This window comes from Leptosomus discolor, chromosome 5 (assembly GCF_034619465.1).
Source record: "Leptosomus discolor isolate bLepDis1 chromosome 5, bLepDis1.hap2, whole genome shotgun sequence".
Classification (NCBI taxonomy): domain Eukaryota; kingdom Metazoa; phylum Chordata; class Aves; order Leptosomiformes; family Leptosomidae; genus Leptosomus; species Leptosomus discolor.
The window spans coordinates 23,545,111-23,566,008 of NC_141395.1; the positions used below are offsets into that span (position 1 = coordinate 23,545,111).

A 20,898-nucleotide genomic window follows, 5' to 3' on the forward strand; every position below is an offset into this window, starting at 1 on the left:
AGCACACATATAGGTGCAAAAGCGCATTTTTTTAATACCTATTAGTTATTTCTTGTATCTCACTTTCCATCAGTAACCCTGGGGGGATTTTTTTTTTTTTTTTTTTTTGGCAAGGCATAGTGCACCAAACACACATTAAAACAGATGAATCCATGACTAACCTTTATTTAGATTATGTTAATAACAGTATAGTGACGATTCTAGCTGAGAATTTAACTGTATCCCGAGGAAATACAGCGCTTATGAGAAGATGCTGTAGCCTGCTGCTATGCTTCCTAACCTAGAAAAACTATAAATGTTCTCTAGTGATCAATAACCTGAAATTTCAACTTCCTCAATGACATCATCAATGTTATCAAAAGAGCAAACTTGATGAGGTCTGCAAAATACTGATCCTTTACAAAAATAAGCTGATGTATGCACAAATGGCATCTGATGAAATAGTTTATTTGCAATGTATTTTTCTCCTCCAAAGTGAAAATGACAGGGACATCATCTTCTATCAAAGAAGCCCAGACCCCTAAATGCCAAAGACTGCACCACTTAAATCCCTGACTAAATTCCACAGACCTGAATAAAGCAAATACGCTCCTTTATAAAAACCTTGGGAAAAGGGAACCAAATTTTCCAGTTCCATTAAGTCGGGCTTCAGTTTGGAACGCCTTATTGGGTTTACAAACTCATCACTTCCAAAAAATACATCATTAAAAACCTCCAGAAGGGATCACCTAAAAAAATACCTCCAAGCTAAAACCATGCCTATCTACAGAATCAAGTGCTTTTATGTACACAGAATTTCTCAGAAGGCCTCAGGGACTAAAGCAAGGTATCAGACGCGTATTTCTTGTCTTCCTGAAGAACATTCAAGACAATTCAGAATGGGCATACTTGTCCCACCATGCTCCCCTCATCACAGCTAAAGCCATTCTACTATGCAGCAAATAAATGCAAAGTTCAATGGGCCAAAGAAGAACTAGAGAAGCATCATATCTATTTAATGCAATGTTAAGACATCACACAAGAAGGGAGGTGGTGTTGGGCTTTAATGCCTTTTTCCAAGGACTTTTTTGAATTTAATTTAAATGAAAGGACCATTTAATATAAATATGTATAGGGAAGCTGGCATATGAAAATTACAGAAGACCTACATTTCAAGGGACATTTACTAGAGGGATTTATTTGCAATGTTAGGAAAACAAACCCAAAACCACAATGAGGGGGACATGAAGGAGATTATATCCAAACCTTACAAGGTTCAGATGCTCCCCAGTGCATCACAAAGAGTATTTAAGAAACCGCTACCACACCTCTTTAAATTTAAGAAGGGACTGTGCTGAATCCATATCCAGTGGTAATCCAATATCTTCATTTTCAGGAAGATCAAAAACTTCAACAGATTTTCTATGTAAATGTGACTCATATGTATCATCATCATCATCATCATAGTCATCATCCTGACAAAATGGGAAAATCATGACATTCTGTAACACACACACTTTGCATTATGGTAGCAGCAATAACAAAAGCACACAATCAAGGAATCCAAACAGCTGCAAAACTTCTCAACTAGTTACTATTCTTTTTTAGTTTCTTATACCTACAGTAAGTTTAAAAGACAACTTGCAAACACTTTCATCAAAGTTCCACAAAAGAGAGCTAAGCAAGCCATGCATGAAACAATCACACAGAGCTGATATCTCTTTTGGATTATTGATAAATTGGAAATACAGCAAGTAGTGATAAACATGCGCCTTGATACTAGTAATGTATGAAGTTTGCATTTTCTGTTTTTAACAAATCGCCTGTTTTATCCTTTTTTGCTTCAATTTGATTCAAAAAACATTTATGTCATTTGCACATGTTATTGCATGTGGCAGTAATCATGCACTTTTAAAAATATGCAATGTATGTATGCTGTTTTACCTGCTCTGTATCATCATGAACATAGTGCTGCTCATACAGACATCTCTCTTGCTCTAAGGTCTCACTAATGAGGCGGGCTACTTCACTCTGAGTCCCTGGTTTCTCTCTCCCAATCAGAAACCTACAGAAGAAAAACAAATTACCTTGCAGCAAAAAGCTTAAGCTATGCTTAAGAAATTAGTTTGCCATACTGTTGCCTTCAAGGTCTTTGTAAAACTTTCAGATTATGGTTTTGCATTCTCCATTAACGAAAAATGACAAAAAGAAAGTTCCATAGAAAACATACGTACCTCACTGTGCCTTTGGTGTTTTTTAATACAGTGGCTGCAAAGAACTGAGTAACTCCCACTAGACTTATGCCATCAACCTCAACAATCTGATCATTTACTTGAATTCTGCAAAACAAAGAAATGCTTAGCTATCCATTCAACAAAAATGTTTTGGCTTGACAGATTTTTGACATGACAAGTATCACCTAAAACTCCCTGGTATTTATAATGAGAAACTCTTGAGTGCCAAGAAATTAATTGCCTAAAAACAATCTCCTGATCCTCAGTTACTATGCAGATCACCAATTAAAACTTACACAGTATTTGCCTTGATATTTTTATACTATCTACACAGTAATTGGTGTCTTGATGTGTCAACATGATTTTGTGGCACTTTTACACATGGGCACATTCTAAGCTCTTCTCATACATGGTGTAAGCAGGTCTACGTTTATTTTGAGAAAGTGTTCTCTATTAAATAAAAACCCTGTTTTGTAAACAGCTAACATAAAGCAGGAATGTAATACTTATTCAGCTGCATTCAGCTCATACTTTTATTCACATTATTTAGCATATTCAATGAAAACAACTGGGCTCAGTTAGAGATTTGTAAAAAGCATAATCAATTTGATGGAAAACTCACCGTCCATCTCTCTGAGCAGCTCCACCACCTGTTATTGTTTTTACAAAAATACCTAGTTTTTCCAGTCCCTGATCAGCACCAACTCCCATTCCAATAATACTGATGCCCAGACCACTGTCACCTAAGGGATTAAAAAAATCTAACATTAGCCACATAACACAAGATGTAACACTTAGTGGCAGTGAGCTGTTTCAAAGCGTTCCAAGTCCTTCCACACAAAAGACGTGAACATTTTTTTTTTTTTTAAAAATTAAAGACAACATATTTTCTGTCTAGATACTACTTAAATCCTTTTTGTTCTGTGGTTATGACTGCCTGTTAGATTCAAAGCTTCATGGTATCTGGATGAGATAGCAAGATTTATGAATTGTATATATTTTGGTGCAGAGCTGTTACTCAGTAATGTAGCCTTCCTAACTTCAATTAAGTATGACAATTTGCACTTAGTAGAGGCCTGTCCAGTTAATGTTCACTATATTCAACAGAACTAGCCACAAATGAAAGCCTGAACACACATTCAAAAATTCAAGACCAAAATCCAGGGAAAACACCGTTTAAAATTGTTTTCTTTTGTGCGGATAGTATCTTTTGCAAATGTTCAAGGTTTGATTTGCACCTTTTTCAATTTCCACAGGAAACACTTCCATTTTTTCCACTCTTTTCTCAAGTTCATACTCAGCTGAGGCTGCCACAGGGTCAACTTCTTCATTACGTCTATCATAGTCTTCATTTGAGTAAGTACTGAAAACCTAAGAAAGGTAATAGAAAACTTTTTTAGAGCTTTCTCACCCCCTTCCAAACATGATATAACTGAAAGAAAATCAGTAAGGAAATTAAAGTGGCATTTTTAGAGATCTCAGTTTCTAAACCATCAATTTAATAAATAATGCTGCTGTAAGACAGTTTCCAACTTGCACAGAAGTAACATTTTAGAAGTTTCAAAATAATTCCTTAAACACTTTTTTTGTTGTAAATGCACCAAAGAGTTAAAAGAAATCAGTCAAGGAATTCAGTCATCTCCTCTTTGATACAGTGTGACTTTTTTTTCTTTAGGACTACATTCCCCTGAATCCTTCTTCCTCTCTTCTTCCCTCCCTCCACACCATCTGCCAATTGCAGTGCTTCAAACAGATGTAGTTTTCTGATTTTGCAAGGGAATCACGCAGTTTCCCAGGAAAAGGAAATGCCTTGTTACATACATTACTATTTTTAGTAATCGCTGCAGCTGAATTTCTGAATTGTTGAAAATAAAAGATAAACAAAAAATACAAATTAAGATAGAAATCTAGAAAGGAAGAATAAGCTACATGTAATAGGGTTAATTTTACTTACCAGCGTGTTCATTAATTGTTAGAAAAAAAAAAAATACACTCCCCCATTTACCTGAAAAACAAGGTTTATCTGCTTAAGTTTTTGCAGGTACTGACTGTTTTACTCAACACGACTATAAGACAAAAACCAGTTATAGACTGCAGCTGCAGTAGCCACCTCATCAAGAACGTGCAGTGCTGACACAAAGTTAATTTACATTGGCCTACTAAGTTTTTGCAACTTTTGCGTTTTCCCACTAACGATACCTAGACAGGTAAACGGCAATCATGTAAATAAGACAGAATTAACTTTAATTAGCTGTAATTAACATTTTCCCAGTGAATTTACATCCACTAGTATACGGTGTTAGCTCTGCATGGCAGTAACCTCAGACACAGGAAAACTGTTATTGAAACAGATTACCAAAAAGCAACTAATGCAGCTCAGTATTTCCCATGGGGCACTGACTGCTTCACCTCCAGACTACAGCTGGAGGACAGTTTTGCAAACTCTTTGCCAAATCCTGCAAAACAGCTACTCCAGAAACATGGCACGGCCATATAGCAGTCCAGTAAGTAAGCAAGATCAGATCCACTTGGCTGAAATGGAAGGAAAAAACCCACTCTTGAAAGTCTTACATTTCCTCCAATAAAAAGAAACTTCCTGAAAAGTTGTTGTTCCCAAGTCTTGTATAAAGGTAAATAAACTAATGAAGTCCTTCGGACTATCATACAGGCATCAGTGGGCAACAACTGGACACAGAAAGACAACAAGGGTTGCACTTAATGAAGAAACTATCTGTCTTCCATAAACTTTACAGAAAACTCTGCAAAACAAAGAAAACCATCCAAACAGTCTCAAGTATCCTTACTCTACCATACCAGAAAAAAGGTGGCCAAGTTCTTTGAATTAATCTCCCTTTCCATCCCCTGAAATCAATAAATAGGATATGAAGCAGAAGCATTTCATGAAGCATTTATTCTCCCTTTAAAATAAGACCAGTCTAGTTTGGTTCCTTTCCACTCCAATACAAAAATCAATCTCTCTAAAAATGTAGTCAAGTTATAAGATACATTTTAAACTAATAACAAAAAGGAAGTTCAGGAGTGGACAAATGATAACTTGTTAATGAGAATATTTGAGTTCTGGAGAACAAATCAAATACTGTGGCATGAAAAAAGTCAAGTTTGCTTATTTATAAGTGTACATATGATCTAGTATTAATAATATGACTAAAATGTTAAAGATCAATATCAAATGGCTGAACGAGCAAAATGTGGAGAAAGGTAGTAGGTAATTTTGGAGACACTGACAGCTGGATTTTTTTGATTCTTTTTGACTCAGTGGTCTAACTCACAAAGCAGAAGATGATGCAAGTAGTCCCTATCTATTGAAGAATTACATTAGCAAAGGGATGACCAGTTCTGTACGCAACCATTTATAAAGCAATGGAAATCTCGGGGAAGCAAAGTTGCACCATCATAACATCATAACATATGCTGTAAGTCTTAGGCTGCCATCACCAAAATATATCTGGAATTTCTAAAAATTACTAAATATTTTACCAACTTGAAAGAAATAGCATTGTACTTCAGAGTCTCATGGAATTTGCCCATTTTGGCACAAAACCGATCATAGGAATTGATCATCTGCCAGGAGTGGATCATAGAATTTAAAATTAGTGGTGGCTTAGATTCCAGTGATGTTTATAATTTTATTCACAAAATAATAGCAAACTTATCTATGCAAGTAAGATTACTAATATTTAGGCACACCTGCTTTTTAAGAAAAACCATCTGAAATCAATTCTGACCAATCCACTATGAAAAAGTATCCATACTTTTCTCTTAAAGTGACAGATGGCAATTGTGTGAGCATGTTTAGGCAATATCCTAAAACCCATAACCTAACAATTAAGACAAGATAGACCCATTTCAAAACAGTAAGAACCACCCCTCCCCAACTTCAGAAAAATAATTTTGAGGAAAAACATGAATTCACAAAGAATAGAGAAAACGTAAAACTGATATATCACCAGAAGCCAAACACTGCAATAACAAAAAGAAAACCAAGAGCACACTAAGAAAACTATGGCCAAAGAGTCAGGGGCAAAAGACAGAAATTTTTATTGCGTACATGTGGAATCATAACACAGTATTCCTCTTTTACGAGACGGAAACAGTAAAATTGTTGATACTGTTATGGAACACACAGAACTGCTCAGCAAGTTGTTCTTGCCAAGCAGCAAAAGTAACATTAAACACAGTTAAAACATGGATAACAAATAACATAAGTTACAAGTTACACAGTTTAGAAGACTGATGAGAAAGCTAAACACAGTTCATCCCTGTGCTGCGTCTGGCAGGGTTTAGTCACTGAATCAAACACATTAGGGACAAAAGAAATTCTAATCTTACTATTTAGAAGCCACTGCTAGCCAGAGATTGTAAAATTATTAGTGTGCAAGTGATATTTCTAAAAGCTATGTTTTAGCAAACACAAGTTATTGTCTCAACACAGGAGAAACCAGATGAATTTCACTGTGGAAACCATGTGAATTTTACAAGCCTTTTGCCATAGCTTGTTATATATCCAGAAGGTTCATCTAACATTAATAACTTCTGGATCGTGTCAAGCTAATAAATGATGAAAACTCCTGCTATCTGAAAAAAGAATTTCTTTTTATACTTAAGACCTCTTTTCTTCAGAATGAATAAAAGTAATTTGAATCCAAAAAAGTTCTGACAGAAGGCTGATTTTTTAAAAAAAATTAAAATTGTTAAGATACATAACCAGAAATACTCAAATATATACCTAGTCCTTGAACAGCAAATATATTTATTTGTAGACAGAACAAACTCCATTCTTCACACCAGGAAAATTAATCACTTTTTGAATGCAAAACTCAGTTTGCCTCCTTCTGTGAAGATGCCAATGTCATCATCATCAAGATCAGCACTCAAAAACACCCAATGCAGCCTACTGTCTAAAAGATCCTACTGTTCAGTTCCTCTTACCATACAGAACTAAAAATCTCCATTATATCACCTTAGTGCTATCACAGAAAACAGCATCACCGCACAAAAATGACCTCACTCAATTCAAACCCTTAGCAGCACATAAAAAGCTCTACTTAAGAACTATATTAGTTGTAGCAGAATGTTAATTTTGTTAGAGGGTAAACACTAATTCACCCATGTGTTTGCATGAAACTGCTATGGAGTCATAAAACACAATCCAAAGACCTCCACTCCCATATTCATTTCTAGTAGATTTGTTTGTGCCTCATCAGAAGTAGAACATTACAAAAGTAATTAAACAGTAAGATTAAGAAATCAATAACTGCCCAGAAGGTCTCACAACTAATTGGAACGGAAGCAACTATCAACATCCCCTTAAAATTCTCATGTAATACAGCAGTATTTGCTGGAAAGCCTCACAACACCTCCACAGGCAGTTAAAGTAACACTTAACAGCTCAGAGAGGCACTGAAGCATTTCTGACACCCCTGCCTGTACATCACACCAAGCAATTGGTTGGTTCATGTTTCTTCTGAAACACAATTCTGAGTTTGAACATGTGAGTTTACTGACACTCAATAAAGCCAAACATTCAAAATACAAGTTATGGCTGAGGGAAAATGATCTAATAGCAAACAGTTTCAGCTTTTCAAATCGATTGCCTTTGCGATGCCCAACAAAACATGAAGTGCCCAGGCAAACACAAATAATCATTTGAAACAGTAGCACTGAAGTAGGACTGAAGTATAAAGTACACTTCACAGTTTACTCTTACAATCTCCCTCTTCAGTTAAAGTAGGCATCTCACTACCGCTACCCACTCTTCCCCGTTTCCAAAAGCTACATGGTTAGTATTTTATTTCCACTACTTGTGATATTTTAAGTGAAAAGTCACTATACCTGACTTAAGTCAATTCATGCTATCAAATCCTTTAAACAGCAAACACAAATACCTTGCTTACTTTTTTTTTTTTTAACCACACTTTTAATGTTCTTCAAAAAGTATTCAGAACGGTTGGTAACTGTTAAACAGGTTAATATAACAAGCCATTACATTCAGTGTAGCATTTTCTGTCACCACACAGGTGTACAGGCAGGCTGTGCACACTTACGCACCTGATCCTGTAGCTCTGCATAACTTTATCAAAAACCTCAACCAAGTCAGTTTACAGAAAGGTCTAAGTGCAACCTTGCTTCACATCTAAAGTACAGACAATTTCACACAGATAATTTTATCATAAATAAACCAGGTTTTTTACCAGTCTCACTATTCTCTACTTTTATTCTCTAGTTCTTATTTCACTGCAGTAACAAAGGCATTGGAGCTAGCTAGACAGCAAGACAGACAACGTGGTACTTGTTTCAGTCAGGTTATGCTACCTACCCCAGAAGGAGAAACACTCTCACTTTCAAGTATTTCATTTTTAAATCCCAGTGAAAGAAATACTGAAGACAGACAAGAGCATCTATTCAGATTTGGTGCACTGATTTTATTTCATTTCAAACATTCAGAGCAGAAGTTGAGAGACAATCCACATTCTCCCTTTGTGGAAGTGGAGCTCCACTGTGACCTAGTTGTACTCCACCACCATCTCGGTTGCGGTGGCATTGCTCCCTGACTGACAAAGAGACTGAAAGATTCCAAATAAAGAGGATATGACCAGAAGAGGCAAAAACTACTAACAATACCACATAGGGGGCGGGGGACACCCCGAAAAAATCTTGGCTTTGAAAGACTCTGTATATAAAGAAAGTGATTCAATTATGAGCATCCGTAAGCTGCACAGGTGTCTTAGTTCCACCCATTTAAGCCTGGCAATCCTGAAGAATTAGATATGTGTATTTATTTAGTATTCAACAAAACAAAAATCTTGACCTAATTTTTTCCAAACCAAGCAATATTTAAAAAATATCTTTAAAAATATCTCTCTCTCTCCCCTGTCAAATCCATGTGAAACTACCAGGAAGGTAGAAGTTGGAGGGACTGAAAAAGGAGTGAGGATGGACAGGTGATAACCTGTCATCCCCACTGTCACCTTATCTGACATCCATAACCTCAGTGTTCTCTTACTTGTCTACAGTTTTATAGCATCATCAAGTACATCAAACAGGCAAGCTAGGATGTCATATAACTGCATCTGGGGAATAATTCAGTTAGAAATACATTGAGATATTAATGTAAAGAGTCAAGCTGCTCCAGCTGTGAGCCAGGATATAAAAAGAAATTCTTTCCTTTTCTGTTCCGGCTTAAATATCTGCTCTACAGCCCCATACCCTGGCATGGGACTCTCATCCAACTTGAAATGCCAAATCAATCCACCATTGTAAAACTGACATATCAAGTATTTCCTAAAAATCAAACAGAAGATGTGAGGAAAAAAAAAAAAAAAAGCCAAAGAAAGCTTGAGTTGAAAGTGCTTCTTTCTAGAGAGCTGAACAAAGGTCATGGAATCAAAACATAACAAGGACCAGAAAGGCATCAGAAATACTGGATATGGAACTTTATAAAAGCAGGTAAATCTATACAGAGAATTAAATGCATTTAGGCTTAATAAACATTTAACTTTTATTAAAATTGAAATTTCTATAAGCGTTTAAAGATTATCATTCCTCAAAAAAAAAACAACCCAACAAAATTTTCATATATGTGTGTGAAAATATGTACCTTCTTCCTCCGATTAATATCCATGTTTTTAACACCTCATACTGTGAAGTTAACCAGAAAGAGATGCTATACTCTCAGATGCAGGCAGAACACAAACAGGATTACTTTATGTGAAAAGCCACTGAAAAGTACCGTGGAGATTTCGAGATAAAAATATGGAGAAAAGTTGTTATGATGTTAAGTTACAAACATCATAATGTTGATGCAAGTCAAAAACAGACACCTTCAAAAAAATTACCATCTATGAGTTATAACAAACAATTTGTCATTGCAAAAGATCCTAAACAAAGCATGATGGAAACAGACTTACATAATTTGTGTCAAGGCAAAAAGCAGATGACATCCCACATACAAGTCAATTCTGTTTAAATCTACTCTGAAATCAAATCTCTATTTTCCCAGGTCAACCTATACTCATGTCACATACTTGTTTCTTCATGCCACAGGAGTTTTTTTATTGAAGTACTCGACCAACGGTTGACAAACAAACAATTGACCATTTATGCAGTTATCAATTCTCTAATTACTGAAAAAACTCCAGGGTTTGGATATCTTCCACCTCTATTTTGTATCCCTTTCTGTGTATGACATTGTAAGTATAGAAGTTACAGCTCAAAAATCAGAGAATGTATGAAGCCGAAGCACTACATTTTGTTAAAACTGTTCAGGAGACTATACGTTGACCCAGAAAAATTCTGCATCTCTTAAAAAGTGGTAAACATTTACAGATACACTTTGATCCAGGCAATCTAATTCAAGTGTACCTTCATTTACTGCTTCATTAACTTCCACAGTAAGCAGTTCTGTACTAAAAAGACTGAAGAGTATGCCAGCCTGAACAAGGTTATCATTTGTGCTCCAGCTATACATAAAATAGCTCTATTCCAATCCGCAAGACAAATGGCAATATTACGAAGGACTTCCATATTCTCTCAGAAGCAGCTGACACTTGGCTGCTTAGGACAACACACAAGCTATGAAACCGCTTTCAGTTTCCTTACTTAAGAAATAAGTTTAAACTTCTGCTCAACTGTGACAAATATAAAAGTAAAGCCTTTATGAAGGTTTGGGTTTTGGATTTTTTTTTTTTTTCTTTTAAACTGTGTTCTGGACTTAATCTTAAAAGAAGTATTATCCACAAAAAGTTGGAAACAGACACTCCCAACATAAACTGGATAACACTGCTAATTAAACAGACTTAAGGAAGCAAATGGCAGCTATACTATGTTTTCGGCTTACCTGATCTACAGAATTCCTAAGGATCATAAATCACTGCAGAAGTTAGTCATAGTGCTATTAAAGGTTTTGAGGACAAAGTTTGACACAGAGGTATAAACACCTCAAGAATTCAATCTGGATACAGGCATTTGTTTTCCCAATGGAAAGTTTCAAAATTGCAAATGTCAAACAGCACTCAGTCATTACATCTATGTTAATTAAAGCCTTTCAAGGTAATCACATAATTGAAAGCGAGTTTAATCTCTACATTACAAAAGCAAATCGAAATATAAAGGGATGACAGCACAGTTACCTGACGTTACTTGCACTGTCTGTAATGCTGATTGTTTACACAGTTTGTTCAGAAAACTTCAACACAAAGTCAGTTCCCTTGCAAATACCTTGGGCAGCTGAGTGTGCTTTACATTCCTTACTAGCTTCATATGTGGCAACAAGAGACTAAGAATAGCTCATGTACCATAACACTAACCCAGTCTGTGAAGTTCTGCTATTAACTGTACAGTATCACTCCCTTCACTATTGTAAGAAAAACAAGCAACCTAATTTTCCTTAAGGTCTGCCGAGAGCAAACAGCAGCAGGACTTAAAACAGTCAGGTCACCCCCAGAAAGTAAGAAATCTTCCCACATAGCATTTATCACCAGCTTCCAGAGAACCGAAACATTTGTTTTAAAAAAGACTCATCTACGCTCATTTTCACAGGCACAGGGCAACACAAAATAATGGAGTATTTGCGTAATTATATTCCATCTCTCCTGAAATTATCAGACCAAATTATGTTCTTAAGCCCTGCTACGTATGTCAACAAGTATGGATCTCTAGCAGATGCAGTGCTAACAGTGTTAGCTACCTTATACATCACCTGGGAGCTCCACAGTCTCTTCCTTTTACTCAAAAGCCTTGCCAATTTTATAACTGCCTAGAATCTTCAAAACATAGATATTAATCAAGTTCCCTCTGCTACTGCAGCATAAATACTGGTTTAGGGTGCTTGTGTACCTACACACACATCCAACTTCCCTTTTGGGTAGCTGTATCAAGTACAATGAGAACATGCTTTTTCTTGCCCAAACACCTTCTGAACGTTTTGAACTCTCCAACTCTATCAGACACCTGCTGAACAGCAACTGCAAAAGACAAAGATGGTTTCTTCATAATCACTAGAGAGGTGCAGAAGGAAAACAGCAAGAATGACAGGGCCAGCCTGGCCTCTCTGAGGAACATCTAAGAGGATAAGAAACATAGACCTTCTCCTCTAGTGGCTGTGGATGTCTGGAACAGCACTCACATTTCAGTCAAACTTATTAGTCTAAATAAAGCTGAAAAAAGAAGCTGCGAGGATATATTTCTCCCTATGGCACTGCTCTAAGCTGTGGTGGGAACCAGGAATAATCTTTTGCTACTACTCAGTGTTGCTCTTTTCCAATTTAAGATGCACTAAAATCTGCGCAAAGTCAGATAAGAGAGATTTCCTTCTGAGAGGTAAAAGTGGGATTTTCTAAAAAGATATTAAGGGTACACTACTAAAAAAGATTTTGGGGAAGTGCAAAAAAAGTTGGAATTCTTTATTTTACACAGCACAAAAGCTGAAAACCATATACCAGGCCGCATTCCCACTAAGTATCACAGAAAATATGAAATAAAGAGGCAGACAAGGGGAAAGAAATAATTTCTTGGGCATGAAGAACAAGAGAGGAAAAAGATATTGCAAATGACATACAGAAAGACATCTGCATACCCATTATAGGAAAAATACAGTCAAATTTCACTGAAAAGTGATAAAGGCAGGCAAGTATCACAAGATTCAATTTTAGGGCCTGAAAAAGAAAGTTCACTGACCATATTGCTATTAAGTACAGTTTATCCTGCCAATCCAACCGGGGCATTATGGCAAGAACTATATTATTTTTAACGGAAAACTTCTAACAATTGCTACTAACCATTCATCTCTCAGCTGGGTAATTGATAATCTGGTACATGTTGGTTCCTGTGGCTTTCAGAGAAGCAGCCGTAATTGAACAGCTCTAGTTACGAAAGAATGAGTTTGGTCTACACGAGAGCTTCCATCACAGTTGGCACAGAGATTTTTACTAATGCTTTCAACTAAGTCTGGCATAAACATAACAGAGAAGTCAGGAAAAGTCTGTTACAGCCACTGCTTCAGTAGGATGTCAGCAATGATCAGTAAAACTCTGCCTACAGCAGGAAACCAGCAGTCACTCAACAAACACACATTTACAGTAGACTCTACATGGCACTTTCCTCAGATACTCAGCGCACAAATGCGAGGGGAAATGGACTGATGCCCCTCCGGCTCTCTCACAGCCCATACCAGACTCAATTATGCAGTTTCCAATAGTGGCGCTCTCCTGTCAGTGTGCCAGGTCACCACCAAAGCAGCATCAACTACAAGAAAGCCATATAAAGTCAGTCTGTCTATGGAGAGACTACAAAAATACCACATGCAACAAAACTCATATTTTGCCACACCCAAAACATTTTCTGGGGTACAGCACTGGCATGGGTTTAGCGAACTGGGAAATTACAGCTCTCCGCTGCAGGAAGTACAGGAGTCAACAGAATTTTTACATCCCTCTGATGAGTAAAAGCGAGTCCTCACTCTGTACAAACAAAGTGTAAAAACTGTTTATTAAAGATTATCTTCTTCATTCATGTAACACTAGAAGAAGAGAAGCATGCTTGGGAAAGCGTGGGCAGCTTCCCATTCCATCCTGATCTGCATCTCCCAATTCTCCTCCCAGACTTTAAGAGGGACTAGAATAACTGAAGTCTGCAATCAGACTATGGGTAAACACGTTTGAGTTGTGGAATGACTTATTTTGTGGGTATTTTTGGTAAAGGTAGATCAGACACCTAATTCTTTTTAATCTGTTAGCATTGTAACTTACACTACTCCTCATTATCCAGTCTGCCCTGTAACTTCTACTTCCGCAACTTCCTAACTCCAAAACGCTCATGTTAACACTCCTACAGCTTGTTCAGCAAGCCAGTACAAAAAAAACAAACAACATACACATGGTGGTTATTAAAGAGAATTCTAAAATCTTAAATAGCAGGAACCAGTCATTTGATATTTTCTCACAGTTATTCCTGAAAACAAGCCTGAAGTTGAATCTGACAGTTTGCTATGAGGGTTTTTGTTGTTTTGTTGGTTTTTTTTTTTAAAAAAAACCTATTGTACAAAAACCAAAACTAAAAAAATCCTTCCTAATGCAATACTGCAATTTTAAACAAATGAAGGCAAGTATTAAAGGTCATGTGTTTGTATCTATTCCCAAAAGCTTAGTGTTCCTGAAAACAACCAGTAAGTAAAACCTCACATTTCACTATGCTATCTTATGAAGCTGCTGTGACTCAGAAATCACTTGTGACTAATTTATAAATTTTCTGAACTGAATATTCAGTTTTGAATAAAAGCCCTAAACTTACACTTTTTAAAGGATTTTTAGAACTTTGAAAAAACACACCACATGTATTTCCTGGGTATTTTTCACTGCAAAACAATTAAAAAACTAAGAAAACTCAAATGTACTTACTTTGATAGGAGCTGTCGAGAACTTGACTTTTCGGTCTGGCTCAGGATCTTCCTCTTCAGAAAGTCCAGGAAACTCCTCATATTCACTATCATACATATACTCCTCTTCCTCTCCCTCCAAAATTTCTTTGCCTTCAGGCCCTTGGTTTTCCAGATCTGTATCCCTGTCATCATCAAAAGCTACATTCTCGATTCCAAAAGCACTGAAGTTCTCACTCTGCTTTTCCACCTCTTGCTCCTCTTCTTCAGTATCCCCTTCCTGCTCTAGAACATCCTGAACTTGTGTAACTGGACCATCTCTTACAAACATCCCATCTCCTTCTTCTTCCCGATTGGTCTTGCTGCCTTCCGTAAACTCTTCTACCGCTTCCAAGGAGTAGTCGCTCCTCTTCCCTTCCTGTACTTGACATCTGAGCACCTGATCCTCTTGAACAATATCATCTTTCTCCAAACTTTCTTTTTCGTGCCCTGAGGTTTCGTCTTGTGCAACCAACTCTGCGCAAGTCCCCTCCATGCGGGAAACCCCGGAGAGAACATTATCTGATCTCTGCTGAGCCTCCCGACCAGGTGTACTGCCCACATCCCACAGGCTTCTCTCAAGTACCAGTTGCTCTCTCTTGTCTTTTCCAAGTGCCTCGCTCAGCTCACCTCTGAGGATCACAGCCACTTTGGTGGACACAGCCTTCTCCAGACATCCTTCAGCAACAGCAGAAGAATCCAGACTGTGGTGGCCTCTCAAAGGATCCTGATTCAGAGGGCTAGCATTTTTGGAAATTTCTTTGGATTCTTCAGTATCACTGTCACCCAGAAAGCTTTCCAGCCTCCTAGAAATGGGCCCTGCATTCAGGAAGGAGAATTTGGAACCAGTATTGGGATGCTGCTGCTTCAACTCCTCATTACCTTGATTTTCAACTTTCTCCAGCGCAACTGGAAGACTTGTTTCTGTATTAAAAGTGAAGTGGTCCACCACATTGCTGCAATCAGAAGCTGAACCATGACTCCTCTTATCCTCGCTTCTTTCACATTTGCTGGGGGAATACCTGTCCACTGAGCTCCGCTGTTTTATATTTCTCTCGAATAGCTTCCTGGTCTCTGAAAATTTTTCTGCCAGGGCAACTTTGTCCAAGTCTGCCTCATCATTGCTACGGATGAGCTTGTCGGCAGCAGAAGGCACAGACGACAAATCCACAGCACTGCCACAGGGGCTGGTACTTGTATTAAGAAGATTATTTTTTTGGACAATGAGGAAAGATGGGCTGCTTGGAGAAGGTCCGTACTCTGCTGCCGTGGCCCGGCTGATTAATTTGGTCTCAGCAGGTGGACTGCTTTCACAAGAGGCAGTGGAAGAAGAGCCTCCCATTTGCAGAAACATATTTTTGATCTTGTGTACTCTATTGCCATAAGTGGCAGCTCTGCCTCGACTGTGTGGGTCATTTCCCCCTCCATTGGAAGAGGTGCTCATCTTCTGATGCAAGGCTGTTTTGTTGGAAGCATTTTCAGGATTGTTTACACCATCAAAAGAGCATTTGATAGCATGGAAATCGGATTTATAGGCATTTCGGTGCGGAGAAGCACTTCTTAAAGTCCTTTCTCCTTTCCCTTCGGTTTTCATCATTGTTGGAGAGAAAGCTCCCTTGACTCCTGAAGAAGAATGGGAAGGACAACCTCAGGCACAAAGCTTCCACCCTCCAACACCAGGCAGAGCTGATTTCACAGAAGATCCGAAAGGCAGCCTTTCACTCGGCCAGCCTCCCTGCTCACGCTGAAATGGAGCGCAGGGGAGTGTACGTGGAGAGAAAGAAATCACAGCGCGTAAATGGCCACACCGGGTATTATCCGCAGCGCGGACGGCGGTATCCGGAGATCCATCTGCAGAAAGACAGAGAGTTTTCATTAACTCGGGGACTCGCCAGCGTGTGACACGAATCTGAAACTCGGGGTGGGAAACGCCGCCCGAGACCTCGCCGCGGGGTAAAGCCCATTGTGTCCGCCGGGACGCGCGGACCCTGCTGCCCCCAGCCGCCCGTCCGGGCACCGACCTCGCGGCTCCGGCGGGGGATGCGGCGGCTCTGGCGGGCGGCCCCCGCGCCGCTCCGGGCTGCCCGCCCCTCCCGCCAACGGCTGTCCCAGCCGGGCCGGGCGGCGGGGGAGGGGGCAGCGGCCGGCCCTTCCTGCCGCCCGGGGAAGGCTGGGCCCGGGCCGGACCCCGCCGCACGCACCGCGGCTCGGCAGACCGGAGGGCCCGGTCGCCCCCGCGCTGCCCGGAAGGGGGGGGGGGGGAAGCCACAAGTTTCGGCCCCAAGTTGGGGCTTCCCCGTGACGGCGCCCCTGCGCCGCGGGGCCTGCGGGACGCGCAGCGGAGCCGCCCCAGCACCTCGCCCCAAAACTTTCAGAACCAGCCTACCTGGGGGCGGGGGTCCCACCGGCTCCTTCCCCTCAGCGCTCCCGGCCGCCCAGCGGCCGCGCACACCACGCCATCATTATCCGCCGCCGCCAGCCGCCCTCCTTCCTCCCCTCCCTCCCACCCCCTCCCTGCCCCGCCGCTGCCGCCGCCGCCCCGCGCTCCTCACTCCACCTTCTTCCCGCCCCCGCGGCAGCGCTCCAAATCGCCGCCCGCCCGCCCCGCTCGCTGGCTCTCACGCTGCTCGGTGCCCTGCTCCGCGCTGTGTCTCGGGCCCGCCCGCGCGCGCTTCCTCGCTCGCACACAAAGAGAGGGAGCGGCAGGCGCGCCCTTGTTCCTCTCAGCGTGAGGGAAGAGAGGGGCTGGCGGGAAGCGCCTCCCGCGCCGGGATATACCACGCCATAGCGGGATACGGGCTTCGGGTGATACCATGTCGGGGAGGCGAGAGGGCGTGGGGCCGCCCGCCGCTGCCCCGGCCCCCCTGGCGGCCGTGAGCGCCGGGCGGCGCCGGTCGGTGCGCGTCGCTCACCGGCCCCGCCGCCGGGGAAGCCGCCGCGGCTGCGAGTGGGGATGCCGGGTCGACGGACGGCGGTGGGCGCTGAGGAAGCGCCATGCGTCCCTGAAGGAGCGTGAGCGCCGAGCTGGCGGCGCGGGGAGGGGGTGGGGTGTGCGCGCTATTTTCAAAGCGCGGGCGAGCAGGGCAGCGCAGTTCTCGGGTGGAGGGAGAGTCGCCCAGCTGCCACGACAGAGGCGGTGACAGCCGGAAGTAACAGTAGCGCCAAACATTCCTTTTTGCCTCTCATCCTTTTGAAAATCATGTTGTCTTTAACCCTTTCGGGACAGGTAAGTATAAAACCCAAGCAAAGGTACGCAGCCGAGGCAGCTCCGGCCTCCCCGCGGCGCCGGAGCGGGGCTGCCCGCGGACAGCCGCTGACGGTCTCCTCGGCGCGGGAGGCGCGCAGCGCCGTTTGCTGCGCTCTGAGCGCAAGTTCGTAGGTGCTTTTCCGTGCCTGCGCAGGAGGCTCGGGCGAGCCTGCCGTGCTCCCTCGCACGCTCCCCGGGCTGGAAGTCGCTGCAGCTCCCCAAGACTGAGGAAACGGTGCCCTTCATCGGTAGCCTTAGGCAGCAATAACCGCAGTTTTGCAAGCAGTATTGCATGTATCGAGTTCTCTCGTTTGTTGGTCCAAGTAAAAGCATTGGCTTCAGCCTATTGATCAGTTAAAGACATAATTTGGATGACTGTCTAGTTTCTAGCGTAGCTACTTCCACAGAGCATATATAAAGCCACACAAAATAATTAGGAAAGCACTGAAGAGCACTGGTAGTTAACAATTATTTGGCAACTGTTGTTACCAAATTGTGTAACAATTATTTAGAAGTCTAATACTTAACTCTGAAAAGAATTATTTCACTGGTTTTATTACTCAAATCAATAGTGCAAAATATATATTCTCCCAGACATCCCAATTGACTTTGGCTTAACTGGGACTCACAACACCTGGAATATTTCAGAGCTTGATTCAAAATCTATGATACAGTTTCAAATTACCCTTAAGCATGATTTTGCAATAATAATAATAAAAATCTTATTATTGATACATTTTTCTAACACTTTGTTTTTCTAATACAAAGCAGGGACAAAATTATTGAAACTTCCCTGTGTTTTCAAACGTTACAAGGACAGTGTCATTTCACTAAGACCTGCCACTAGCAGTCTTAGATACACTTGGAAATGCCATTTTTAATAAAATTTTTTTGCAGATAGTTTCACTGTCAGAGCAAAAAATGTTTCTTATTTTGAGACTGCATAGGTCTTATCTAGAACAAGTAGCAGTGATCTTTCTCCCACATACTCCTGAGATAGTCCTTTGTATAGCATTTTTGGATTGAGTTGAAACAGCAGGACTTAACCACCATCTCTCAAAAAATAGGGCTGCAAGAGAATACTAAGCAAATGTTTCACAAACCAAAGGTAAAGACAAGGTTGCTCAGCAGTCTTAACACTGTGGGCAGAGAATGTCCTGCATGCTGCTTGGAGAGCCTGGCAGTATGTAGGAGACTGTTCAAAGAAAACAAAGGCAGCACTCAGGAACAACATGATAACAAAGCCCAAAGCAGCTCTAAGGCATGCCCAGGAAAGTCGGAGGCCTTTGTGCTGGGTGCTGGCTAAAAGAGGCTGGAGCAGGAAGATACTCTTGTGTTTTGAATTCGCCCATGCTTGAGAAAGCAGGAATTGTAGTTACAGATCCTGAAAACAGACTTAATTGCATCAAAGGTCTCTTATTTCCTCACAATTTCCTATCCTAACTAGGAAAACAAATAGGTTATGTTGGCTAGCTGTGCTGCTTAGGAAGGACAATACTTATCAGGGTTGATTGGTTTCTAGTGAGGAAAGACTCTGCGCTGCATTCTAGGTGAACTGATGTGAAAGAAATAGTAAAATTGTTTACAGAAACAATGATTAAAAGATCAGAATTCCAGAAGACCTCTGGAATTTGAGCACGAAGTCTGGGAAGGTGACGTAGTTTATGATTTCATCATAGTGAGTAACTGCAATAAAACCCAGGAAGAGTATCTTACACATTCAGTCTGTGGTGGTCTCCTTGAAAGATGGTGAAACAACAGTGAGTGAGCAAATGGTTTGCACTGAGCAAGAAGCATCTACATTTTGTCATCTAACCTTATTAAAAAAATGAGAATTTCAAGGGGGACCTTGGCAGCTCAGAATCTTCTTGGGGAAAAAGGGAATCAGTGTCGCAGTATATGAACTCAGGAATCTAATGCAGACAGACAGAGGAAAGTGTTTCCAAGAGAAAAATAAAATTGAGGACACTTCTGCAAACCCAATTGTTTGAACTACACTGAGCTACAGTTTATTTCAGTATTCACTCTGATTACAAAGGCATATATGTGCAAAAGGAATCCATTTTAGTGGTCATCAGAGAGTGATTAAGCATCTTCTGAATGGAGCAATGTTCCTGTGACTACACTAGTCTTGGCTTAATTGTTTCAAAATCCTCCTTCTATTGCACACACATGCCTGTGCTTACGGTTTGGGGGCAATGGTGACAGAGCAACAACAGATATTCCCTATGAGTACATTAAAAGAAGGTCTAAAACTTAGCAAGGAAAAAGACTCTTAGGAGGTCTGGATGAGAGTGATACTCTGTTACTGGTGTGAAATTATCCTATAAGAGAGCCAATAAATATGTAAGTAGATGAACTTAGATAAACTGTAATTTCTTAAATGGTTTCTATTCTTTCAGCTTGTAAGGACAGCCATCCTTTTAGACTTCAGTTGAATGATTAATGTACCTAAAACGGGGCATGTATTTAGTGGTCTCAGTTAATATTTATTGATACTGGTGGATTAATTTGCTGCTGTTCATTCAAGATGAGCATAAGAAACCATTAAGTACATGCTCTACGCCAAACAAGTTTGAAACTGGTATCATCACCCCATTAACATACTTTAATCAACTCACAAAAATTCTGGTCTTAAGTCTTTTTAGAAACTAAAAAACCAGCAAGCAATGCTTTGGCTGGGGGCTGGATGGTGAAGCTCCCTCTCTCTCCTTTGCTGCTTTACCGATCCCTACAGCTGCCTGGGTAGAATACAGCCGAGGAGGAGTGAGTGCTTCCTAGGGCAAGGGGAGCTCAACAGCCGGTGTCACAGTTCGACATTGTTAAAGCCCATGATCAGCTGAGCTGAGGAAGCCTGCATGAGACAAAACCATGTCTTCAGCATTCATTGAAAAACTTAATTCTCTGAACTTTTACTCTTTAAAAGTTATCTGCTTTATCCACATTTTAGTTTTGTCATGTGATTTCAAATGCAGTCTCACCAAATTTGTATTTAATCTGTTTAACGT

At 40.6% G+C, this 20,898-nt stretch overlaps 1 protein-coding gene across 2 annotated transcripts in view; it reads right to left on the reverse strand.

Annotated features, from left to right (window-relative positions):
• LOC104349119 (neurabin-1-like) overlaps nucleotides 1-16,240 on the reverse strand; it is a 40,255-nt gene extending 24,015 nt beyond the window's left edge. For both annotated transcript variants that reach the window (XM_086465558.1, XM_086465557.1), the window contains exons 1-6: nucleotides 14,627-16,240; nucleotides 3,452-3,584; nucleotides 2,836-2,956; nucleotides 2,214-2,318; nucleotides 1,924-2,044; nucleotides 1,308-1,454 (exon numbers count right to left, since the gene is read on the reverse strand). In XM_086465558.1, coding sequence (XP_086321684.1) covers nucleotides 1,308-1,454; nucleotides 1,924-2,044; nucleotides 2,214-2,318; nucleotides 2,836-2,956; nucleotides 3,452-3,584; nucleotides 14,627-16,240 — 2,241 coding nt within the window. The remainder of the gene's footprint in view (nucleotides 1-1,307; nucleotides 1,455-1,923; nucleotides 2,045-2,213; nucleotides 2,319-2,835; nucleotides 2,957-3,451; nucleotides 3,585-14,626) is intronic.
• Nucleotides 16,241-20,898: the final 4,658 nt, after the last annotated feature.